The 26,560-nt window shown below is 40.2% G+C and overlaps 2 protein-coding genes across 4 annotated transcripts in view; one reads left to right on the top strand and one right to left on the bottom strand.

The window, feature by feature from the left end:
* Positions 1 to 470: 470 nt before the first annotated feature.
* On the bottom strand, positions 471 to 19,045 carry EMC3 (ER membrane protein complex subunit 3). Its single transcript, XM_036079854.2, has 8 exons — positions 18,684 to 19,045; positions 11,087 to 11,144; positions 10,656 to 10,749; positions 8,911 to 9,015; positions 7,519 to 7,600; positions 7,173 to 7,252; positions 5,963 to 6,045; positions 471 to 1,678 (listed from the first exon to the last, which is right to left on the bottom strand). The coding sequence occupies exons 1-8, from the start codon at positions 18,836 to 18,838 to the stop codon at positions 1,550 to 1,552; spliced, it is 786 nt and encodes a 261-aa protein (XP_035935747.1). The 5' UTR covers positions 18,839 to 19,045; the 3' UTR covers positions 471 to 1,549.
* A 20-nt stretch (positions 19,046 to 19,065) lies between these two features.
* FANCD2 (FA complementation group D2) overlaps positions 19,066 to 26,560 on the top strand; it is a 56,424-nt gene continuing 48,929 nt past the window's right edge. For all 3 annotated transcript variants that reach the window (XR_013448992.1, XR_004913273.2, XM_036079848.2), the window contains exons 1-7: positions 19,066 to 19,285; positions 20,824 to 20,924; positions 22,509 to 22,649; positions 23,252 to 23,319; positions 23,482 to 23,585; positions 24,840 to 24,900; positions 25,823 to 25,875. Coding sequence is in view for 1 of the 3 variants with exons in the window: in XM_036079848.2 (XP_035935741.1) it covers positions 20,861 to 20,924; positions 22,509 to 22,649; positions 23,252 to 23,319; positions 23,482 to 23,585; positions 24,840 to 24,900; positions 25,823 to 25,875 (491 nt within the window). In the remaining 2 variants the exon portion in view is untranslated. The remainder of the gene's footprint in view (positions 19,286 to 20,823; positions 20,925 to 22,508; positions 22,650 to 23,251; positions 23,320 to 23,481; positions 23,586 to 24,839; positions 24,901 to 25,822; positions 25,876 to 26,560) is intronic.

The raw sequence follows: 26,560 nt of genomic DNA, 5'->3' as shown, positions 1-26,560 counted from the left end.
TCTTAGCAGGGGACTGTAGGTCACTATGACTAGGCTTTGGAGATCTATCAACACCCCTGTGTTACCTGGGAATTCTGTGTCTTATGCTCATGTGCATTACTCTGGAGGGGAGGGTCAGAGCTTCAGAACCATCAAGTTCTTATGTGTCTCTTTAATGAGTTCCTTGAGGGCAGGGGTCACATCTTTTTTTTTTTTTTTAAAGATTTTATTTATGCGAGAGAGAGAGAGCACTCATGAGCTGGGGGAGGGGCGGGGGGGGCGGGGAGAGGGAGAAGCAGACTTCCCGCGAGCAGGGAGCCTGATGAGGGGTTTCATCCCAGGACCCTGGGACCATGACCTGAGCCGAAGGAGGACGCTTAACAGACTGAGCCACCCAAGCACCCCACATCTTTTTCATCTTTGACTCTTCAGCACTGATCCACACACTTATAACTGTGGCAGAAGGCTGTTAGTGACCCACAGAGGCAACGTTTTATAGGCAGAGAAAACAGGAAGTTTTAATTGGTGGAGTCAAGAGTTGTTTGTTCTTGATTGCAGCGTTCAACATGCAAATTACATTCACAGAAATGGCGCCCTGCCACTTCCTGGGGACAGTTAATCCAGACGGAATGATTCCTGGGCCAACCTTCACTACGTGTCTGCCAGCAATTGCCCTTTCTCCCTTCTTACAGCGATATGTAAACTCTCTTATCCAGAATAATTGGGAAATGAGGTCTTTCGTTCAACTGAGTAGCCATATTCAGTATAGCACTGTTGATCTGTCAACGGATCTGATATCTTCTGAACTCCAGCTCAAGACCTCAGATTATGTATCCTATCTTTGATGATCCCAAAGGCACTTGAGAATCCGGCAGTGTCTCAGTGTTGCCGATTTTCACCGGACAGTGTTAAGAGATAGAAGGCTGGCTAAGTCTGTCCTAGCCCTGGGTATTCACTCTGAAAAGAGCTTATCTGAATCAGGTTTTGACCCATTTGCTCTTTATGTCACTCTGTAGGCTCAAAAGGAACAACACAGGGAGCTTTCACTTTGCTCATCCATAGCTCCTAAATTTTCAGTAATGAAAATGTATTATTTGTGTAAAGAAAGTTGTAGAAATACTAACAAAAAATTAAAGGTAAAACACAAGGGGTATTTGGATCCCAAGAAAACAGGTGTTCACTGTGGTTAGAAGTCAGGCTGACTGTGCTTAATAATTAGGGTATAACTGACAATGCTTTTTCCAAAGACTGAATTTTTGCTAAGTTTTATATATTATTACTAGCTTGAGTATTTCCCCTTTCTTTGACTTTCATTATCAGAGTCACCAGAAGGAAAATGTAAAACATTTTCAAAATAGCCATTTCTGGGTAAGTCATCTAGCACAGACTCCTCAAATATCTCTAGTTTCAGACATACAGGGGAACCTGGCTCAGATAAGAACACTTCCTGCTGAACACCCTGCCGGCTCATGCATCCTCCTTTTTATTCTGAGAGGCTTCCAGCTCAAACCAAAGTTACAAAGTTAACCGCTACTCTGAGTTCCTGACACAGCAAATCCCTGCGTGGTCTTCAAAAAATAGAGGTCTGTAATTCCTTCTTGAACATGCCTTCGAAGTGGAGGTCTTTGGCCATGAGCTCCTCTTCGACATCATCCAGTGCCCACTGGTGATCCGTCAGCTCCAAAGCTTCCCACTCCGTCTGCAAAGGAAGAAGACACCAGGGAAGGGAGAGAAGGGCTGTTACTAAGAGCAGTGCTGATGTGGCTGGCCAGCAGCTGGATTAAGCTATTTACACGTATAGACTCATTTAATCTATGAGGTAGGGGCTGCCACCTGCCCTGTGCACCCCCGTGCTCAATTTGTAGGCAAAGAGAATAAGGCTAAAAAAGGTAAAATAATTTGTCTGAGGTCACTAGAGCTAGTAACTAATTACATTTCTCAAATAGTCTATTAACGCTGATTACTTTTGCCTTTAATTAGTAGGTTTAAAAAAATGCTTTAGGAAATATAATATGCAATACACATGTTAGCTCATGGCTTTTTAAAAAAATTTTTATTTAAATTCTAGTTAGTTAACACACAATGCAATATTGGATTCAGGAACAGAATTCAGTGATTCATCACTTACATGCCACACCCAGCGCTCATCACGACACGTGCCCTCCTTAATACCCATCACCCATCTAGTCCATTCTCCCACTCACCTCCCTCCATCAACCCTATTTGTTCTCTATCGTTAAGAGTCTCTCATGGTTTGTTTCCCTCTCTCCCCGCTCCCCATATGTTCGTCTCTTTTGTTTCTTAAATTCCACGAGTGCAATCATATGGTATTTGTCTTTCTCTGACTGACTTCACTTAGTATAATACATTCTAGCTCCATCCACATCGTTGCAAATGGCAAGATTTCATTTTTTGATTGTTGAGTAATATTCCATTGTGTGTGTGTGTGTGTGTGTGTGTGTGTGTGTGTATACACACATCTTTATCCATTTGTTTTTTTTTTAAGATTTTATTTATTTATTTGAGACAGAGAGAGAGAGAACAAGAGCAGGGGGAGAGGGGCAGAGGAAGAGGAAGGGTGAGAATCAGACTCCCCACTGAGCAAGGAGTCCGATGTGGGGCTCGATCTCAGGACCCTGGGATCATGACCCGAGCCAGAGGCAGACACTTAACCAACTGAGCCACCCAGGCGCCCCTCCATTCTTTGTTTAAAAATACAATTCACATACCATAAACTTCACCCTTGGAATATGTACAATTTAGTGGTTTTTAGTATGTTCACAAAGACCATCACGACTACCTAATTCCAGAACACTTTCATCACCACAAAAATAAACTCTATTTCAAATAGCAGATGCTCCCCATTAAACCCCTCCTCCAACCTCTGGCAACTACCACTTCACTTTCTTTGGATTCATCTATTCTGGATACAATATGTGGCTTTTTCTTACTGGTTTCTTTCACTTATGATGTTTTCAAGGTTCCTCCCTGCTGTAGCATGTATCAGTACATCATTCCTTTTTGTTAAATATTCCACTGAACACTTTCATTGTCCATACACTGTATGTATATTCCAAAATGTTTCATTTTGTTCATCTGTTCATAAAATAATGGACATTTGGATTGTTTCTATTCTCGGACTATTAGGAATAGTGCTCTGAACATTCTTTTTTTTTTAAGATTTTATTTATTCATTTGACAGAGAGAGAGACAGCGAGAGAGGGAACACAAGCAGGGGGAGTGGGAGAGAGAGAAGCAGGCTTCCCGCTGAGCAGGGAGCCCAACGCGGAGCTCGATCCCAGGACCCTGGGATCATGACCTGAGCCGAAGGCAGATGCTTAACGACTGAGCCACCCAGGTGCCCCCCCACCTTTTATTTAAAGATTTATTTGACACAGAGAGAGAGAGAGAGAGCACAAGCAGGGGGAGTGGCAGGCAGAGGGAGAGGGAGAAGCAGGCTCCCAGCAGAGCAGGGAGCCTGATGCAGGGCTCGATCCCAGGACCCTGGGATCATGACCTGAGCTGAAGGCAGACGCTGAACTGACTGAGTCACCCAGGGGCCCCTCTGAACATTCTTGTACAAGTTTTTGTGTGGGCATAAGTTTTCAATTCCCTTGGCTATTTACCTAAGTGCGGCATTGCTGGTCATATGGAAATTATGTTTAACTTTTTAAGGATAGGCTAAAAACTGCTTTCCAAAGTGGCTGCACCATTACCAGCAAGTAGGATGATTCCAATTTCTCCACATCCTTGTCAACACCTGTTCGTGTCCATCTTTTTTATTATAGTCACCGAGTGAGTCACTGTGGTTTTGATTTGCATTCCTCCAATGGCTAACAATGTTGAGCATGCTTTCATGAGCTTATTGGGTATATCTTTGTATATCTTCTGTGGAGAAATGTTTGTTCAAAACTTTTGCCCATTTTTAACTGGGATGTCTTACTATAGCTGAGTTCTGAGAGTTCTTTATTCTGAATACTAGACCCTTATTAGAGATATGATTTGCAAACATGTTCTCTAATACTATCTTTTCATTTTCTTGATGGTGCCCTTCGAAGTACAAAAGTTTTCATTTTTACAAAGTTCCATTTATCTATTTTTCCTTTGTCGCTTGTACTTTTAATGTCATGTCTAAGAAGTCACTGCCTAATACAGCGTCAAACATTTTACACCTATGTTTTCTTCTAAGGGTTTTATAGTTTTAGCTCTTACACCATTTAAAGTTTTTTCTTTTTTTTACTGTGGTAATATATATGTAACATAAAATTTGCCACTTTTAACCTTTGTAAGTATACAATTCAATGGCATTAATTATATTCACAATGTTGTGCAACCATCAAGACTATGTATTTCCAAAAATTTTCATCCCCTGAAACAGAAACTCTGTACCCAGTCAGCAGTAAAACTATTCTTTCCCCCACTGAACTGTCTTGGCACCTCTGACGAAAGTCAATTGATCTTAAACGTATGGGTTTATTTCTGACCTCTCAATTCTACTCCACTGATCTATAGATCCTTATGCCAGTACCACACAGTCTTGATTACTGTAGCTCTGAAGTAGGTTTTAAAATCGGGAAGTGTGAGTCTTCCAACTTTATTCATATTAAAGTTTTTTGGGCTATTCTGGGTCTCTTGCATTTCCATATGACCTTCAGGATCAGCCTGTCAATTTCTGCAAAAAAGGTACGTGGAATTTTGAGAGGGACTGTATTGACTCTGTAGATCAATTTTGGGAGTACTGCCATCTTGACAATATTAAGTCTTTTAATCCATGAACATGGATGTCTTTCCATTCATTCAGGTCTTACCTAATTTCTTTCAGCAAAGCCTTGTAATTTCAGTGTACAAGTCTTGTCTTTCTTTTGTTGAATTTATTTCTAAGTATTTTATTCATTTTGATACTATTGTAAATGGAATTTTTTTTTTTTTTTAAAGATTTTATTTATTTATTTGCCAGAGAGAGAGTGAGAGAAAGAGAGAGTGTGCGATAGTACAAGCAGGAGGGGTGGCAGGCAGAGGGAGAAGCGGCTCCTGGCTGAGCAGGGAGCCTGATGCGGGACTCGATCCCAGAGCCCTGGGATCATGACCTGAACCGATGGTAGACGCTTAACCGACTGAGCCACCCAGGCGCCCCTGGAATTTTTTTCTTAATTTCATTTTCAGATTTTTTATTACCAGTGTGTAGAAATACAACTGATTTTTGCATCTTTACCCTGCATCTTCTAAAACCTTGCTGGACTTGTTTGTTAGCTCTACACAGTTTTTCTTGTGGGTTGTTTACAATATTCTATATACAAAACCATGTCATCTGTAAACAGATCATTTCCTTCTTCCTTTCTAATGTGGATGCCTTTTATGGCCCTGGCTAATCATCCAGCACAACGTTCAACAGAAGTGGCGTGAGTGGATATTCTTATCTTGTTCCTAATCTTAGGGGAAAAGCTGTTAGTGTTTCACCACTGAGTATGATGTTAGCTGTGGGTTTTTCATAGATGCCTTTCATCAAGATGAGCAAATTCCCTTCTATTTCTAGTTTTTATCATGAAAAATTAGTGAGATTTTGCTGTACAAAAATTATACTGGACTTTACATATCGCAGAATCATTTCATGAAAAGGCTTTAAGTATTGATCTTTTTTTTTTAAATGAAATTTATATCTGATGTCCACAGGGTCCAAAATAGCTCAAAATATCCTAAATGTTTACCTGGTGTCTCTGAATGGACTCTTTTACAGCTTCATTTACAGTGTGGATTAAATTTGAGTAAGCATTTAAAAACTAGGTAAAAGTACCAAGAATCTCCAATTTATTTAACAGCTGACTCTGTCTAAGGAATAAGAAATATGTAAGCAAAAATTCATTTTTGCTAAATTTAAATGATGGAACCATACATATCGCACTCTCTTCAGGGAACCGGTCTTTAAAGTAACTGTCCGCTAATGCCTTTCGGAGTGTTAGTGAAGCTACAAGAGGTGTGAGTGTACCTTGAAAGCTTTGTTGGTGTCTGCGGGCATGGCCATGGCTGCTCCCGTCATCTGCTCCTGCATCATCCGTGACTGGTCCGCAGCTGCAGTATAAGACACACCTATGTGACTGCCAGGGCTCGGCAAGCACCCAGCACCCTCCGGGAAAAACAGTCCTCACGCAACACGGACAGATGCTCAGGAATGGATGCGAGTACCACATGACAGATTCCCTGACTGACCCTCCCACACACTGGCTATGTGACCTAGGGAAAGTCACTTTACCTCTCCTGAAAAGTGGGCATGATAATAACAGAAGGTAACTGAAGGAAGTGCTACACTTTATTTCAAATGTAAACAATAACTACAGCCACCGGTTATTGAGCAACTACCTTATGCCAGGTACTTTACTAAGTGCTTTCCATATTCTACCTCATTTACTCCTCACAACAAACTCTGAAGCTAATTATTTAGGTCTCTGTTTTACGAATGAGCACAGGATTCAAGTGGTTAAGTCACTTGCCCAAGGTCCCAGCCATGAAATAAGAGAGCCAGGATTGTCCTGGGAAGAACTCTAGTCAATGAATTAACTGGTCAAACCAGGCCTTGTTTCAGCTTCAGTTTACAGGCTTACATTACTGGTACTGGATTCCTCACAGGAGGCTTTCAGACTTTAGGGAACTAAATATTGCCCCCATGATTTCCAGGGAGAATTCAGATCTTCAGTTGACCCTGGAATTTTTTTTTTTTTTTTTAAGATTTTTTTATTTATTTGACAGAGGGAGACACAGCAAGAGAGGGAACACAAGCAGGGGGAGTGGGAGAGGGAGAAGCAGGCTTCCTGCAGAGCAGGGAGCCTGATGCGGGGCTCGATCCCAGGACTCTGGGATCATGACCTGAGCCGAAGGCAGACGCCCAATGACTGAGCCACCCAGGCACCCCTGGAATTTTTTTTTTAAAGATTTTAAATAGTCTCTACACCCAGGGTGGAGCTTGAACTTACAACCCTGAGATCAAGAGTCGCATGCTCCACTGACTGAGCCAGTCAGGCTCCCCGACCCTGGAATTTTTAAGACTCTTGCAGAATACCTCAGAAACTTTAGAAGTTTAGGGAGTAAAGCATGGTATTTGACTATGCTAACAAACAGAACAGCCTACAGGAGTTTTCTGGCCCTGGCATGGGTGATTGTCTATCAAAGTATTTGCTTATTAAACCCAACATGCTTCTTACCATTATCTTGGCCCAGAATCAGAGAGTAAATGCTCCGAAGCCCAAAGACATTGAGGAAGTACCAGGATGCAGAACTCACCCTAGGAAAGCAAAAGTGAAACAACATAGGTAGTTATTTTAGAATTAACAGAGTTCACACTTTTCTATCACCCAAAGAGTATATAAAGAAATCACTTGGGGTAGGCTAAAAGTTGTCATAATCCACCCATGGCATTTTCAGTGGAGTTTCAATGAGAAAAACCAAAAATCTATTCCAGTGAAGTATGCAAATTGGAAATCCTGTTCTTTAAGGGACATCGGTTTTAGACTTTGTTTTGTGTTTTTATAAAGGAAAGAAAGTTCTTACCAGGATGCATCTAATGTGAGTAGTTCAATTCCCTGTTGCAGCATAGGCTTAAAACGGAGAGTCAGTGGAAATGGGACCTTGGCTGCAGAAAAGAGAGAGAAAGTTTACAATCTTTCCTTGCTGTTTTTAGAACAGTTTAAGCATGAATGCATGTAATCCTTCCCTGAGGAGGTGGAAACTCTGTACCATACAGTTTGAAAATGATTCCTACCAGGAAATTTGTGTCAATTTCTAAAAAAAAATAACAGTCAAATGTCACTCTGTTATAGTTCCTTGAACTCCAGCTTCTCTATTGCTTAACAACAGGGACTCTGACTGAGTTATGACTTAAAATTAGAAAAGAAACTTGCACTAAACTGTTAAACCCAAAGTGGAATATATACATATACTGAACTACATTCCTGAGAAATGAAATTGATTCAAAACAAATTATAAACAAATAGACAAACAACTCACTGCAATACTTAGAAAATGAAGTCAAAATAGAAACATGCTGGGGTGCCTTTGTGGCTCAGTCGTTAAGCATCTGCCTTTAGCTCAGGTCATGATCCCAGGGTCCTGCTTGGCAGGAAGCCTGCTTCTCCCTCTCCCACTTCCCCTGCTTGTGTTCCCTCTCTCGCTGTGTCTAGCTCTGTCAAATAAATAAAATCTTAAAAAAAAAAAATAGAAACATGCTTCCCTTCATCCTACTTAACTAGAATTAATTTTGGATACCAACGAGCAAGCCATTCACTTAAGTTCCTATTTGTAAAAAAGCATCCACATTGGGCGCCTGGGTGGCTCAGTTGGTTAAGCGACTGCCTTCGGCTCAGGTCATGATCCCAGGGTCCTGGGATCGAGTCCCACACTGGGCTCCCGGCTCAGCGGGGAGCCTGCTTCTCCCTCTGACCCTCTCCTCTCTCATGCTGTTTCTCTCTCGCTCGCTCTCAAATAAATAAATAAAATCTTTAAAAAAAAAAAAAAAGGCATCCACATCATGAACTAATGATGAGTTTGGGATAAGAGCCATAACATCATGGCATGTTGATTTTTTTTCAAAGAATGTGATTAGTTTCCAGGGCGCCTGGGTAGCTCAGTTGGTGAAGTGTCTACCTTTGGCTCAGGTCAAGATCTCAGGGTCCTGGGACATGTTGGGCTTCCTGCTCAGCAGGGAGCCTGCTTCTCTCTCTCCCTCGCCCTGTGCCCTTCCCCCTGCTCATGCTTGCTCTCTCATGCTCTCCCTCTCTCAACTAAATACAATCTTAAAAAAAAAAAAAGACTGTGATTAGTTTCCAATAGAGGATATGGGACCCGTTATTTTAGTGTCTCAGCAGCACTTGGATTTCTCTGTACAGGGATATGGGAAAGGATCACAGATAAGTGAACCTGAAGTCTTCCAGGTCTGTAACTTACTTGTGACAAAGCCTGAGAAAGTCATGTTGATCCATCCACCAATGAGAATCATAGGGAGCACATTTGTTACATTGCCTTTCATCATGTCTGTGAGCATAGTGGGATCTATGACAAAAACAAGAGACCACAACATTTTACCACTGTTGGCAGGGACTTCTCCCTGATTTTCTATAAATTTTTAATTTACATGATCATTAAATACAAGTTCACTGTAAAAAATTCAAATGACTTGGAAACATAGGATGTAGACAGTTTCTCTGAGCCCACTCTGAATACTTCTGTTTGTTGCATATCCTTCCATCTTTATACATACGTGTATAAATATGCATATATATGTATACACACAACAGTTTCCATATATACACAATGAAGGGATATTATGCTTACTAATCTGCTTCTTAATTTTAAAAAAGTAAATATATTGTAAATGGTATTTTCACATTGGTATATCTCTCTCACCATTTTCATGTGTGCATAGGAATCTACTATATGGTCACACTTATTACTTTTGGATGGACCTATAGATTGTTCCTTTTTTTTTTTTGCCTATAAGCACTGTTGCCAACAACTATCTAGTACATAAATCTGCATGTTGATGTGTTTCTGTAAGAGAAACTCTTAGAAGAATTTCTGGGTCAAGGGGTTTGAACATTTAAAATTGACAAATACTGTCAGATTGTCCTTCAACAATAGCGAGAGGGCCTAACTTCCCATGACTTTGACAGTAGCAGCTTTGTGAAGCTTTCAATCTTTGCCAGTTTAATGGTCTAAAAAGGACATCTTGGGGGCGCCTGGGTGGCTCAGTTGCTTAAGCATCGACTCTAGATTTTGGCTCAGGTCATGATCTCAGGGTCATGTGTTTGAGCCCTACACTGGGCTCTATTCTCTTTGGGGAGTCGGTTTGAGATTCTCTCTTTAGCTCCTTCTGCTTCTATCCCCCAACCCCTACCTCGTGTGTGCACATCTCTCGCTCTCTCTCAAATAATTAAATCTTAAAAAAAAAAGTTAAAAGGATATCTTGTTCTAATTTGCATTCCGTGGATTTTAGTGAAGTCAAATATCTTCATACACAAATTGGTCTTTTGTTTCTTGTGGGTTTTCTAAAAGACTTATTAAAACCAATTGCTGTACCTTCTGTCTGGGTTTCTTACCTAGAGAAATGAGTATTAAAATGAGAGGACAGCCAACACAGAATAAATTATTTTGTTTTACTTTAAAAGTGCTGTATTTTTTCACATGACTAGGGTCAGCGGAAGTAAGAAATCTGTTAGAGCAAAAACTGTAGGGTGGGCCAAGCAACCATGTCTGACAAAGAAATGGCTGGCCTAGGGAAGTGGTTAAGAGCTCCTCCTCTTTCAGACAGAAGCTGGGTGGCCATCTGTCAGCAACGGGATCCAGGCACTGGGTAGGAGCTGGGACTGGGATGCTTTTCCAACTGTGCTCTGCAGAGCCCTGGGTCCTGAGGAACAGCAAAGGGAAGAGACAAAGGGACGATGGCTCTAGCTTTCTCACCCCCCAGCCAAGGGCTCTTTTTTTTAAATCCACTTTATACATTGGGGTTCCCAGATGATTTATTTGAAAAAGAGAGCTCCACTTGTGTAGATCCCTATACTAGATGATCTCTAAGGCCCCTGAGATCATTATCTCATACAATTTAACATTTAAATAAATTCACATCCTCCCTGCCCTCCCCCCAACTCCTGTTAAGAATCTTCCTTAAAGATGACAGAAGTGAGTAAACATACCAGTCATAGGAGAAGGAGGCACTACCTTCCTTTTAGTTTTTTTGAAAAATCCATCCTCTGGGTTGTTGAAGTAATATTTTCGTGTCAAGAAAGACTAGTAGAAAAGAGAGCTTTTTAAGTCTTAAAACTGTGACATAGCAAGTTGTCAAATTATTCCCCAGAGGTTTAGTCAGAAGGCCCTTGGAATAGGCTGTTACACTCAGAGCTGGCCGCCTACTTGGCAGCCAACTTGACACTTTAGCTGAGTCACATTTAAAAACAATTTCCTAAGAACGGCAAGGTCACAATGACAGCAGATATCACTAGGCCACAGCTTAATTACAGATTTGCCAAACTTCAGCTTTCCCCAAAGAGTCCCCTCATTAAACATTCAGATATCTACTGCCCTCAACAGTGAATCATGGAGCTTTCAATAAAAGATAAATGAGTACCTGTTTGGGAATGTATTTTCCATTTTCCCTGAGGACTCTGCTCCGAATTAGGACTTGACTGAAAAATACAACCAAGACAATGAGATTTTTAAAAGCGAAACACTAGAAGAAAATGAGAGAATAAGAGTAGAAGACCTATTTAAATACAAGAGAGAACCTATTTGGCAACAGTCCTGTGGGGACACTTTTCAAAATACAAGTGTCCTTAAAACCAATATAACATATTTAACCCAAAAATCAGGTCTTCAAAAAAGAAGTCACTATGTTTATGAACAAAAGATTTCTGAGGAAAGCACATTTGGAACATCACACTCAGCTTTTTCTTACTTTTTAAGAAGCTAAGAAGGAACTTTCTCTGTGTGAAAAGAGTAATAGTTGGATGCTCCTCAGAAGATCTGGGGGCAGGAGGAGGGAGGAAGGGTGAGGATAAAAGAAAGAACTTCTAAAACCCCACAGAGAAATGAGTACAGGATTTGACAGGGTTGTTCCCTGACAGACAACAAATAGAAATTCCAGCAGGATTCAGACCGTTAGTAAACTCTCAATAAACATTTACTGAATTAATAAATTATTTGGTGATATCTGACTATAATTGATCATTAAAGATAACAGAGTGCGATGAAAGTAGGTGGTGCTAAGATACAGATGCCAAACAGAACAGAGATCAAAATACCAATGTTTGCTAGGTTTTCAAAAGTTGTTTTAATGGGGGCGGTGGGCACCTCCTTAAGTTCATGGAAATACTTCTTGAAAAGTGAAAAAAAATGCAGACAGAAAGGAACAACATAAAAGCCGTGCTTGGTTTTCTCTCTACTCCTTAGTGTAAACCACCTGCTCTAATCAGGGTCCCCTTGTCACCTTAGGCATATTCTAGCCTTTCCACGTGCTGGGAATGCTTTAGTGCCCCTCTCCTTCACGAGTTCTGCCCCATCATACCGTAACACCTTCTTTAAGCTCTGCCTTCTCCATGAAACTCTGCCTGGGGCCCTCATAAAATTCTCTCTGGTCTTCCTCCTCTTGACCTCGTTGTACTGTACAGTTGACTGCTCTATACACAGGCCTACAGAGGTGACATGCAATATGTTCTGTCCCTGGGAGCTAGTCTAAAGGTACTCCAAGTGTGGCCTATGTACCAGTGCTGGTCTGTGACGAGGTTAAGTGCAGATATTGAGAGTAAGGGTTTAGAAACGTTTATAATAATTTGGTATTTCCACAACATCCAAATAAATATGTACTACAGTATTTTACAAAAGCATCAGTCTATGATAGATTAGAAATAAAAAAAAAAAACAAAAAACTGGTCCTTCATCACTGATGGTTTAGGCAGCATTGGGTCTAGAGTAATGGGTAAAAATTTAAGTTCTGGAGTTGAACAGATGGGTTCAAATCCTGGCTCTGCCACTCATTAGGTATGTGATCTTGGCTGAGTCATTTAAATTCCCCATGCCTCCTTTCATATTCTGCACAATAACAGATTTGTTCTCATTGGACAAATACCTCTTGAGCTTCTGAATGCCATGTACTATTAGGTGACATGAACAACAGTGATCAAAAAGCAAATATCTCGGGGTGCCTGGGTGGCTCAGTCATTAAGCGTCTACCTTCAGCTCAGCTCATGATCCCAGGGTCCTTGAATGGAGCCCCGCATCGGGCTTCCTGCTCAGCGGGAAGCCTGCTTCTCCCTCTCCCACTCCCCCTGCTTGTGTTCCCTCTCTCACTGTGTCTATGTCAAATAAATAAATAAAATCTTAAAAAAAAAAAGCAAGTATCTCAGGGCACTTGGGTGGTTTAGTCAGTTAAGCGGCCGACTCTTGATTTTGGCTTAGGTCATGATCTCAGGGTCCTGGGATCAGGTCCTTCATCGGGCTCTGCACTTGGGTGGGGGGAGCGTGCTTGAGGATTCTCTCCTTCTCCCTCTGCTCTCTCTCTCTCTCTCAAGTAAATAAATCTTAAAAAAACAAACCAAATATCTTATGAAAATTAACGTCTAGTGCGAGAGAAAGACACTGATTAAATAACCACAGTAATAAATATGAAATTCACCTATTATGTCCTAGGAAAGAGAGATGGATGGTACGGTGGGAGTATATAATGTGGGGATTTGACCACGTCTAGGAAGTCAAGGTCTGGGAAAAAGCTTTGATGATGATGCATGACTATGTTGGAATCTTAAGGACAACTAGAGATTACCTTGGCAAAGTGCTGGAGGGAACAGCATGGGCAAAAGCCCTACAGCAGGCATAAAGACTATGTCTCTGAGGACCTGAGAAAAGGCCACATGGCTAGAAGAAAGAGAACTACAGAAAACATGGTGAAAATGAGACTTGAGAGACGTGCAAGAGGCATAATATATAAGGCCACATGCATCCCAGTGTATTTTTTTTAATCGTGGTAAAAAATACATAACATAAAATTTATCACTATAATCCTATTTAAACACACAGTTCAGTAGTACATATACAAACACAAACACAATGGAATATTAGCCACGAGAAAGGAGATCCTGCCCTCTGCAACAACATGGTTGAAACTTGAGGGCATTATGCTAAGTGAAATTAGCCAGAGAAAGACAAACACTGTATGATCTCACTTTTATTTGGAATCTAAAAAAAAAAAAAAGTCAAACTCATAGAAACAGAAAGTAAACTGGTGGTTACTGGGGGATAAGGGAGATGGGGAGATGCTGACCAAAAGATACAGTTATAAGATGACTAAACTCTAGGGGTTTAACATTTAGTATAGTGACTATAGTCAATAGAACTGTGTAATATACTTGAAATTTATTGAGAGTAGACCTTAAGCATTCTTGTGAGGTGATACATATGTTAATTAACTGGATTGTGGCAATCAATTCAGAAAGTATATATATGTCAAACTGTCACATTGCTACAAAATGTATTGAAATGTGACACATGCTATAACATTGGATGAGCCTTGAAAACATTATGCTAAGTAAAATAAGAGGCACAGAGGGACAAATATTGTATGATGCCACTTACATAAAGTACCACTCTAAGTCAAATTCATAGAAACAGAAAGTAGAATGCTGGTTGCAGGAACTGGGTGGAGAAGAGATGGGGAGTTATTACTTAATATGTTCAAAGTTTGGGATGACGAAAATACTTTGGAAGTGAATGATGGGGATGGTTGCACAACAATATACTGACTGAGAATATACTTATTGCCACTGAATTGTACACTTAAAAATAGTTAAAAAAAAAAAAAAAAGAGTGGGGCACCTGGCTGGCTTCATTGGTGGAACGTGTGACTCTTGACCTCAGGGTTGTGAGTTCGGACCCCATGTTGGGTATGGAGAGTACTTTAAAAAAAAAAAAAAGGAGCAAAAGAGAAATACTGAAGATTTTAAGCTGAGTTCTTCGTATATATCCTTTCATTTAAAGTGATTACCACGGCATGTGGCATATCCTAAGCACTAGATTAAAGGTATCTATTATTTTTCTTTTGCATGTTTTGTCACTTGGACTGAAAATCCCTGAGAGTAGGGTCTTGGCCTTGTCATATCTTGTATCCTATAGCATATGGTACAGTGCAGGGCGCATGGTAGATCATCAGTAAAAACTTGTTCACTGTGGATAATTCAGGTCTTCTTCAGGCACTGTAATCAACAGAAATTCAGCTACATCTCCTATATTTTCACTGCTGAGCAATTTTGTAGAACTGGGATTGAGAACCATGACCTTGAGGCATTTCAACCCTAAATCAAGGCAAGCTTAAATTATCCTGTATATTCTAAACACTCAGTTTCTCTGAGGTCTGCAGATGCTACAAGAAATTTTTAATTTTGCATTTCCATTTCTATTACTCTTGAAAAATAAGTTCTTATACTGGTTATAAAGACAAAGCTCTTTTGCATTGATAATTTGCAAGTGAAAGACATTTTCTTAAAAGAAAGCTTTAGTTTTTGTTTTTTTTTATTTAAGTAGGCTCCACACCCACTCTAAGATCAAGACCTAAGCTGAGATCAAGAGTCAGATGCTTAACCAACCTGGCCACCCAGACACCCCGAAAGCTTTAGTTTTTAAAGTTGGTATTTCTCAAATTCGAGTTTAATCATATATTAAAGACCTGAGTTTGTTTTTTTCCTTTCCTAAGAGTCAGTATATTCTTTGAGCTTGAGCACCATTTTTTCCATTCTATCCCCAACTATGGTCTAATATATTTTCTTCATTTATCTTTCAGTTTTGGTTTAATATATTTTAGAAAAATTTAATAAGTTTTGAGGCACCAAAAGCTTAATAATTTATGAAACCAAACATTCCATTTTGCGATCATTCAGGCTAATGGAAACTTATACTATATTTAGAGGAATGTTTTACAACCAGAAAACGTTTTGACTTGGTTTTTTGGCAGGTTCAGAACCATGTGCTCAGCATTCTATCCAAGTTCACAGGATGACTTGGTGGGGTACCGTAACACCATGTTGGAACTGGCATGATCCAGACATCTCACATAAAGGAACAATTATGACTAGAGAGGTTCTCCATGGAGGTGGTACTGCCCTCTAGGGGACTTCTGGAAATCTGTGGAACTTTGTTGATTGTCAAAATGATGGGGTAGAGAAGAAAGAGAATGTAACTGTCATTTGTTAGGGGTAAGCGATGCTAAGTATTCCTCAATGCTGGAGACAGTCGTGCAATTCAAAGAACCATCTCATGTCTCACACTACTTTTGAATATCTCACTGAATTGCTTTTAATTATCTGAGCCTCAAACCTAATTCCATCTTTTTTTCCACAGGGAAGGAAGAAGTGATTTTTATATATATTCAATTTCCAGGTATGCAACCAAGTATATATAGGGAAAATTGCACTTTGTTTTGTTCAGAACTTTATCAAGTGTAGTTCCTCATTTAGTAAAATCACATCCAAAACCGCACTGCCTTCTGTAATATCTAAGTAGTGAATACTGTATCAGCCTACAGTTGAACCTGTCCCAATTAAGGTGATTTTATAGTGAGGTGCATGCTTTGACTTTTGCATTGCACTTTTTTTTTTTAAGATTTTATTTATTTAACAGAGAGAGAGAGAGAGCGAGGGCAGGAACACAAGCAGGGGCAGTAGGAGAGGGAGAAGCAGGCTTCCCGCGGAGCAGGGAGCCTGATGTGGGACTCGATCCCAGGACCCTGGGATCATGACCTGAGCCGAAGGCGGACACTTAACGACTGAGCCACCCAGGCGCCCTTGCATTGCACTTTTGAGGACCACTGTGAACAAGTATTTATGAAATAGAAATTAAATTATTTTTCTTTTATTTCTCCTTATTGTCACAACTAGGGCATTATGTTGTTTTTATTGAAGTATTGTTGACACACAATGTCACATTAGTTTCAGGTGTACAAAATAGTGATTTGACAACTCTATACATTATGGTGTGCTCATACGTGTAGCTACCATATGCCACCATACAACGCTATTACACTATCATTGACTATACTGTATCTATCCCCCTATCTCCCTCCTCTCTGGCAACCATCAGTTTGTTCTCTGTATTTATGGGTCTGTTTCCGCTTTTGTTTGTTTTGTTTTTTAGATTTCACATATAAGTGAAATCATATGGTAATTGTCTTTCTCTGTCTGACTTATTTCATTTAGCATATAGTAGCCTCTAGGCCCATCCATGTTGTTGCAAATATTATGTTGTTTTTTTTTTTAAGTATTTTTATTTATAGAGTGCATGAACTGTGAATTTCATCTTGGTTTAGAAAAAGGAGCTGTGGGGACACCTGGGTGGCTCAGTCAGCTAAGCGTCTGCCTTCGGCTCAGGTCGTAATGTGAGGGTCCTGGGATAGGGTCCCACATCAGGCTCCTTGCTCAGCAGGGAGCCTGTTTCTCCCTCTGCTTGCCACTCCCCCTGCTTGTGCTTGCTCTCGCTCTCTGACAAATAAATAAAATCTAAAAAAAAAGGGGGGGGAAACTATGGGTGTGATATCATTCAGAAACATCACTCTGAAATCACATAGTGAACCAAGAGCAGAAAACTGTGGCAGAGAATCTATGACAGCAGTAATTGTGGTCAAGAGAATTTAACTTGGGGAGTGAGACTGATCTGAGTTCAAGTACAGGCACAATATTTTACAATTTTGGTTATTTTGGGTTAATTTCTCTGGCTTTCTTTTCTTCAACTGTAAAAATGGGTTCAGGATTATCTAACTTGGTGTGATTGTGAGGATAAAATGAGAACAATTTATTGGTGTCAATAAATAAATGCTAAATATCTGAGCTCTCTTCACATTACATCTTTTTATAGCCTTCCTTTCTGTGGTGAACTGACTTCAGGTCTCTCCAGGAGGTTGGTTCTCATCAGTTCTGGAACTGATGCCACAGAAAAATAATTGAAGTGGCCCCTGTGGTGTTGTGGAAAGAACTCCAGACTTGGGAACCAGAAAATTTGCCCTCAAGTCCTGAATGTCATCATGTGTGACCATGGAACCTCTTAAGCCTCAGTTTCTATAAAATGGGACAGCAGCATCTATCTCGTAAGAGTTGCTCTGAATTTTAAATAAGTTAATGAATGTAAGTGCTTAGCTTAGTGCCTGGCATAGAATAAGTGCTTAATAAATGTTTATTATTATTTTTATATTATTCTCAGCCTAATTGGGAAGCACAACTGAAAATGATAAAGCAGTGCTTCCCAAACTTCAGTCATTCTCATTCCATGGTTATGATTTTTGTTTTATTCACTAGCACCTGTACTATTAAAAACTTAAGTGTTTTTTACATATCAACTTTTTCTACTTATGTAAGTTTTAAAATAAATCTTTAAGTTGCCAGCCAATGGAAAACCAGTATTAGTTGCCACAAATAGAAACTTAACATAAACACAATAAAAACAAAACATAATTAAAATTTTAGTAAGATACTGTTGCCTGTGGAAAGTTCTGAGCCCGAAGCTTGCTCTTTCTTAAAATGAAAGATTAATGAGTGATAGCGAAGTGTTAAAGACACAGCACCATTTCCCTGAGATGATCTCTGAAAATAATCACAATGATTGACTGGAAAATGTTTTTTATTTTTTTTTTATTTTAACATGGAGGGGTCACAAATCTAGATACCTGAAATGATCTCAAATTACTGCTCTCCACAGATAAATACTGTAATGAAACACATGAGGAACAAGTTGCCTCCACTCCTGAAGGAGAAACGGTAATTACAATCCCTCACATTTTTATGGCAATTTTACATTTGCATAGCACTTGGATACTTAGTATCTCAGCTGACCACCACAGTAGTTTGGTAAAACGAGTAGCGTAAACACACCCACCTTATATACAGTTCATAGATAAGAGGGTTGGCGACTGGCCTAACAACAGCAACAATTTTTTTGAGCACTTAATACATCCCAAGCCCTGTGCTAAAGGCTTTGTAGGCTTCATTTAAAATTTAATCCCCACACCTGCTCTATGAGGCATCTCCTGTTACCCTCATTTTACAGATGGCTAAAGTGAAACACAGGTAACACTGGCAAGGTCACCCAGCCAGGGGGGGCGCGATGTCAACCCGGACAAACTGACAATACCCCTGTACTTTCTTGCCCAAGGTCACGGGGGAGTGAGGTCGACGGAGAGGGAAGGCGCTGACCTGTCGGAGACTTGTTCCTGGGTGAGCTTCTTGTCGCTCTGCAGCAGGATGGACACGTAGTGGCGGATCATGCCCACAAAGAAGGTGATGATAACGATGGGTAGGACCACCCAAAGGCGGATGTTAGAGTCGAGCAGCAGCTCCGGCCCCGCCATCTTCACAGAGAGCCGGCTCCCATCCGCTGTAGTCGGGTTTCTCTTCCCCCGGGGCGCGAAAGCCCCTCTATGATTTCGCCTATGGGCCTTGTCACGCCTCTCAGTCTAGCTGGCCCGGGGCCCTACTCCAGCTTTGGCTCTCGCACACTGCCCCCAGCCGGGCCGCCTGGCCGCCCACTTCCGGCGCGGAAGTTTAGCGTCACGGCGAGGCGCGCCTCGGTGGCGTCGGCGTGGCGTCGGCGTGGCGTCTCGCCGGGCGGGAAAGTCGAAAACGAGGGGCGGTGACGGCTTCTCGGTGGGTGAGTGGAGCACCGGTCGTCGTCTCTTGAGGCCCCGCGCCACTGTGGCCTGGTCGCTGGGCCCCGGCCGAGCTCGGCCTTTCCTTCTGGGACTCCGCGCCCCGAACCTCGGCCTCCTCATCTGCCCTGTTGTGGGATAATCCCCCAGGTACCTCCGTGCGTCGTTAAAATGACAAAATGAGAAGGGCCGTTACCCTCAACTCCTTTCCAAAGGACCTGGTCCAGACAGTCGGCCCCACCCACCAGGCTTTCAGGCTTCTTTGGAAAGGGGCCGTGTTATGGGCTTGCGCCCTGAAGTCAGACGGCCCTGACTTACCTTAATTTTTGTCTGTAAAATAGCTGATAATGGTTATAAGTATTTAACGAGGCAATGGGTAAAGAAAACCCTTAGCATGGTGGGTGGGACGTAGTAAATGTTAACTATTGCTGGAAGCCATCATTATAATCAAGAGTAAGTATAGTTGGTATGTAGTGCAGATTCTGGAGTCAGACTGCCCGACTTAGAAACCCAACTCGGCCACTGAATGAGAATACTAGGGGTACCTACCTCAAAAAAGACTTACGAGTAATAAATGAAGTATTAATTATAAAGCACTTAAGATCGTTCTTGTTAGTTATTAGTATTTACCTGCCTGCCAGCCATTCTTATTTAGGAATATGCTCAGAAATTTTAGGCCAGGTACCCTGCTGGGCACTAGGGATATTGAGATAAGTGAGACTGGGTTCCTGTTCTCAAGGAGCCCCACAGTCTAGTGTGATGTGGTAGGGGATCCTAGATACACTTTACGGAACAGGGAGGCTGGAGTAGCAAACTCCTTTGGGGATAGGAAGAACATTTTTCAAGGAAGATGACATTTGACTGTGTCTTTGAGGATGAGTAGTAGTTTCCAGGCAGATAAGAGCATTTCAGGTGAAAACACCTTATGCAAAAGCATTGACACCAGGAATGTTTCCGTTTAGAAAATACACTAGGAGGCCCTTAGTGTGGTTCAGGCCATCCCCTACCTCTTCAGTTTCATTTATAACTCTACAGGCTCCTTACCGGGTCAGTGCTGAGTTTTTCTCTGCCTGGACTACGCATACATCTTCTAGGGGCTAACTCCTGTTGAAGCCTTCAGGTCCATGCTTTAAAATCATTTTCTCACAGAGATTATCCCTGAAAAATTGTCCCTGCTTTTCTTCATCTCACCTACCCCCAACTAGATTAAATTTCCTTGTAAGCCCTCATAGCACCCTGTGCTTCTCTCTTATAGCACTTACATAACTGTGTTTAAATAACTACTTCAAGACTACTCATTACTGTAAACTCCCTGAGGGCAGGGATCATGTCTGGTTCATAGTTGTAACCCCAGCACCTAGCACGGTCTCTAACATACAATATTGGATTAATGAGTAAAAGGAGAGGTAGGTTGGGGCTAGATGATGAAGGATCTGGAATGTCAGAAAGAGAACTGGATTTCATCCTTCAGCAAGAGGAAAGTGGTATGGCTAAAGAGGCAACTAGGTAAACAAGTTTAGACCAGATATAGGAGTTGAAATTCTTTCAGCGCCTGGAGTTAGGTAACATTAGTGTAAAAACTAGAATCACTTTGGTTTTGGGTAGGATAGTTTCCTTTGAGCTATAGCTTTAACATCTCAAAATTTATCTAGCTTCTAGAAGGTAACTTCTATTCTCTGATTTTGCAGTAGAAAGTAATTTAATTGCAGAAGACTTCTGGTCAAAATGGCTTCCAAGAGAAGGCTGTCAAAATCAGAGGATAAAGAGAGCCTGATAGAAGATGCCTCCAGTAAGTATCTAGTCATTTGTTGTTTTATTTCCAGTAGCAAATCTATGAGGCACTTAAAGAGAGATAAAGTTCCTCCTTTCAAGTCCTGGGAATCATCAAGGCTTAATGGTTAGAGCACACAGAATCTAGTATCAGGAGATTTAGGACTGAGTTTCTGCTTCTAATTCCATGTATGACTTTGGGCATGCCCACAGTCTTAGAGCTTCAGTCTCCACATCCATAAGAGGAATTAATATAATAGAGCTTATCTACTTACATCGTCTGGGTGCTGAGACAGAAGGTACAACATAGTGTCTGTCCTTTAAAAAAGACTTATGATCCTCTTTCCTCCCTTAAAAAGAATTATAGTATGGGGGCGCCTGGCTGGCTCAGTCAGTGGAGCGTGTGACTCTTAATCTCAGGGTTGTGAGTTCAAGCCCCACGTTGTGTGTAAAGGTTGCTTAAAAATAAAAATCTTAAAAAAGTATATAGTACAGATAAAACTATGATAGTGATGTATAAAGGAAAGGCATTACATCAAAGCAAGCATGCCAAGGGCGAAGAAACAGTGTAGACTGTCTATATGAGAATGTGGTTGACGGAGGCCCTTACTTAGTTCTGATGAAAAGAGGTTGATAGTTTTTTTCCATTTATTATACTCATCTACTCTGTTAAGGGAGTTCTAACTCATTACATCATTAAGGGAGAAGAGAAAATAATCCTACTTAATTTCAAGTATCTTTTTGTTTTTGTTTATTATGTTTTATTCTCTTGCATTGAAAGCCTTGGGATAAAACCAATCTGGGCTTTGTACTCAAAGGCTTGATGCAAGAGAACCTGCCTGATTCGTTTTACCCCTGCATCAAGATCATTGGTTCTCACATTTTGGTGTGCGTCAAGATTATTACCTGGAAAACTTTTTAAAAATTCAGACTCCCAGGCCCCATCCCTAAGATTCTAATTGAGTAACTATGGGATTTGATCTAAGAATGTGCTTTTATTTTATTTTATTTTTTTTGAAGATTTTATTTATTTATTTAGAGAGAGAAAGAACACAAGCGTGGGGTGGGGAAGAGCAGAGGGAGAGAGAAGCAGACTCCCCATTGAGCAGGGAGCCAGAGGCAGAAGCAGGCTGTGCACTGAGCAAGGAGCCTGATGCAGCGTTCGATCCCAGGACCCTGAGATCATGACCTGAGCCGAAGGCAGATGCTTAACTGACTGAGCCACCCAGGAGCCCCTAAGAATGTGCTTTTAATAAGCTTCTCAGTGATTTGAGTGCACTGGTTTGCAGACAACAGCTTGAGGCACCCTGACTGCTTTAGAATTTGGGTGGGAAACATTTTCATGGTTATTTTTGTTAGAAGTGGCACATTTTGAATTCTTCAAATGAAAATGGAACAGGCAAAAATAATTCTATTTGTTGATTGCTTTATCTGTTTGTAAGCCACTATTGCTGACCATTGTTAAGAGATAAAATTTTACTACAGCATCAATTCCAATACAATTCTTCAAGAACCCATCAATTTTCCTCTTAGGGTTATTCTAGGGTTTACATTTTTAATCTTTACTATTTGTCACATTCTTGAAAATTTTGTCTTTTTTCAGAAGCCAGGAAGCAACCACTTTCCAAGAAGACAAAGAAATCTCATGTTCACAATGAAGTTGAAGAAAATGACAGTGTTTTTGTAAAGCTTCTTAAAACATCAGGAGTTATTCTTAAAACAGGAGAGAGTCAGAATCAACTAAGTAATATTTTAATTTAAATCTTTTCTCTGGGTTTAGTGCAGGGCTCAGAACTGAATCATGGATTTCCGAAATAGAGAGGCAGTGAAGATTAAAAATGGGAGCACCAGCCATCTTGAGACAAGGATGACAATGATACTGCTTTTTAGAGAACATTTTTATAGTCCTTGGTTGTGATTAATGCATGTTAAGTAAAGTAATTCTAATTTTTAATTTTTTTAAGTAATTAGTTTTGTTTTTTTTTTTTAGAAAAAAATGTCATATACCAGTAGTACTTAGTGTTTTCTTGTGGAAAAATAAATTAATACTCAAGAGAATAATTAGATCTGTATTAGAGTAATTTCAGAAGAAAATTTATAAAGCCATTTAAAACCCTGCTTTTAGGGCATAGATTACTCCATTATTCCATATCTTTTTTAGAATACTTGGTAGTATCCTCTGTCAAAGCTAAATCTGTTTTACCATGGGTTTAGAAAATTTGGCTCTGAAATTAGGTTAAAAATATCCTTTTTGGTTTCATAAGACAGGAAACTTACATCTTTAGGAAAGTAAAACTATGGTTGGGAGATACTAAAGACTGGTGACCAACTGTTTTTTCATCTTAGCTGTGGATCAAGTTGTTTTCCAAAAGAAGCTCTTTCAGACTCTGAGGAAACATCCTTCTTATCCCAAAGTATGTGTTTCTTCCTGGTACTTTTGCTTTTGCCAGCACTACTCTGGAATTGGGAATATAAAGATGCTGGCATAAAGTTGAATGGACTAGAATGATTCTTAGCTAACCTATAGCAAACGTTAAACTAAAAATCTTACTCTTTGTTTTTTCATTGTCATTAAGATAATAGAAGAATTTGTTAGTGGCCTGGAGTCTTACATTGAGGACCAAGACAGTTTCAGGAACTGCCTTTTGTCATGTGAACGTCTTCAGGATGAGGAAGCCAGGTGTGGAGTGGAGGCTTGGAGTCTTGCTGACATTTAATCTGTTACAGTAACTGGATTGGGAGGTGGAGATGGGCGGGGGAAACAATTTTTTTGAATTTCACTTTGTATTTATAACTGATTTTTCCTCAATTTTAACCTAACCTTTAAATTATTAACTTATGATTATGAGACTAAGAACCAGAATGTTTTCTAGAGTGTGTCGCATCTGTGTTGATAGAATTTTACCTCTCTACTTCTCCCTGTTTAAGAATCATCTTCTCGGGGCACCTGGGTGACTCAGTCGCTTGAGCATCTGACTCCTGTTTTTTGACTCAGGTCATGATCTCAGAGTTGTGAGATCGAGCTCTGTGTCAGGTTCTGTGCTCAGCTCAGGGTCTGCTTCAGATTCTCTCTCCCTCCCCCTCTTCTTTTCCCCCTGCTCGTGCTTGCTCTCTCTGTCCCCCCCGAAATAAATAAATTAATTAATTAAAAAAAAAGCCAGGGTTCCTGGGTGGCACAGTCAGTTAAGTGTCTGCCTTTGGCTCAGGTCATGATTCCAGGGTTCTGGGATCAAGCCCCTCATTAGGCTCCCTGATCAGTGGGGAGCCTGCTTCTCCCTCTTACCCTCCCCCTGCTTCTGTATGCGCTCACGCTGTCTCTATCAAATAAATAAAATCTTAAAAAAGAGCCATCTTTTCATGTTCTGTATTTCTAATATAACAGGATAGTTTCTCTTTAAATATTTTATATTTGGGACGCCTGGGTGGCTGTCAGTTAAGAGTCTGCCTTCTGCTCAGGTCATGTTCCTAGGGTCCCGAGATCGAGTCCTGCATCAAGCTCCTTGCTTAGTGCAGAGCCTGCTTCTCCTTCTGTCTGCCACTCCCCCTGCTTGTGGGCTCACGCGTTTGCTCTCTCTCTGACAAAAAAAAAAAATTTTTTTTTAAATCTTTTAAAAAATTGTATATTTAACCAAGTTTATGAAGAAAAAATGATAAAAACATTAAAACAAGGAAAACAGGGGCGCCTGGGTGGCTCAGTTGGTTAAGCGACTGCCTTCGGCTCAGGTCATGATCCTGGAGTCCCTGGATCGAGTCCCGCATCAGGCTCCCTACTCGGCAGGGAGTCTGCTTCTCCCTCTGACCCTCCCCCCTCTCATGTGCTCTCTCTTTCATTCTCTCTCTCTCAAATAAATAAAATCTTAAAAAAAAAAAAAAAAAAAAAACAAGGAAAACAAAATAGAAAACAAATCTTTTTCTTTCTTTTTTTTTTTTTCAGCATAGGCACATCTTACTCTAAGAGCCTCATTAAATTGCTTCTGGGAATTGACATATTACAGGTGAGACTGCCACTTTTTCTGCGAACATTTGATGGACATGATTTGTGGTGTATGCCCAAGTGTAAATGCCCGAGCACAGGGTCAAGTAGAGTTAACAGGGAATTTGGGTTTGCAATAGTTTACTATAGCCCCATTGCTGACATACATCTGGTAGGGCAATATCTGTGGCTTTGGACTGAGCTGATTAGCCCAGTACATTTCTTTGAAATCTCATTTATTCCCTCAGCCTCTGATTCCTGATTTGTAAAGCTTCCTCCCATGTGCTCTGAGTACCTTATATATCTCTGCCATATTCACAGCTGTGTCATCTCCCATTTCAATTTTTACTTGCTGATTAACTTCATTTTGCCCTTTTCCTCCTCTCTCTTTTAATATATTGAATAGACAATGCTTTAACATGTTTTAAATGTTTCAAATTATAAAAAAAAAAAATGGAAAGTCTTTTCTTACCCCGTCCTCCATTTTTTCTCTTTTCTTCTCTCCCACTGTTAATCTTCCCACACTCCTATCCCTTCCTTTTCTTTGGAAATCTTCAGTATAATTTAGTTAGCTTACATTTAAGAGCCCTCTTATTCCTCTGGAGAGAAGTCTTTTCTTGCAAACTATTTGATAATCTTAAGGCTGCATTTCATGGGTTAACAGTTGTCATGTTTAATAATATTTTTGATGACTTGATTATTTTAGTGCTGCCTTCATAATCATTTGGTAATTTTTTAGGAGACACATCATTGACAAGTTTCTGTTCCAAAAGCTTATGTTCAAAATATAGGCAGCATTCAAGTGGCCATTCCTAAAATAAGAGGATTTCAATTATAGCAGGGTTTTCCTCCAAGAGCTCTTGTTGGAGCAAATTGTGGTTAATTATATATTTCTGTTGTGTATTTAAAAGCCATCTCCTAACTCCTTATGTCTTCTTTTTTAGCCTGCCATTATCAAAACCTTATTTGAAAAGTTGCCAGAATTTCTTTTTGAAAAGTAAGTGGAATTATTCTGGAATGCTTAAATTACCTTTGTGTGCTTAAGTTTCTCTCTGAAAAGATCACTCTGAAACATCATTGGTTTCTCTGGAAATCATATTGATTATGACACCAGATTCTTAAGTGACTGCTGAAATTTTACTGGGGTCTTTTTTTGAAATATCATCTATTTATATGACTGCATGTTCCTAGAAGGATACACAATAAACTGTTAATAGTGGTTGTCTCCAAGGAGGGAAGCCAGCTGCTTGGAATCAGATGTTCTATGAATACTGTTCTTTGCCTTTTCAATTTTAATAGTGTATGTGTACTAATTTTTTTTTAATTTGCTTTAAAAAATAACTAAGTTGGAAAAAAAATGAACAACCTAATAGAAAAGTAGAAAAAGGTCATGAACAGACAATTCACAAAGAAATAAGAGCATCAAACATTTTTTCTAAATGCTCAGTTTCATTAATAATCAAAGATATAAATTTAAAACAATACATACATTTTTTTCCACTCTCAAAGGATCTCCCTTATTGAGTGTAATCAACAGGCATGCTTATACATTGCTGATAAACATAATCAATTGGTTCAAGTCATTCTGAAGGGCAGTAGGTTGTGTGTATCAAAACCTTAGATTTTGTATACTCTTTAATGCTCAATCACGTCTTCTAATTTATCTTAAGGTAATAACCGAA

This window comes from Halichoerus grypus, chromosome 1 (genome assembly GCF_964656455.1).
Source record: "Halichoerus grypus chromosome 1, mHalGry1.hap1.1, whole genome shotgun sequence".
Lineage (NCBI taxonomy): Eukaryota > Metazoa > Chordata > Mammalia > Carnivora > Phocidae > Halichoerus > Halichoerus grypus.
This window is presented reverse-complemented; position numbering and strand designations above follow the sequence as displayed.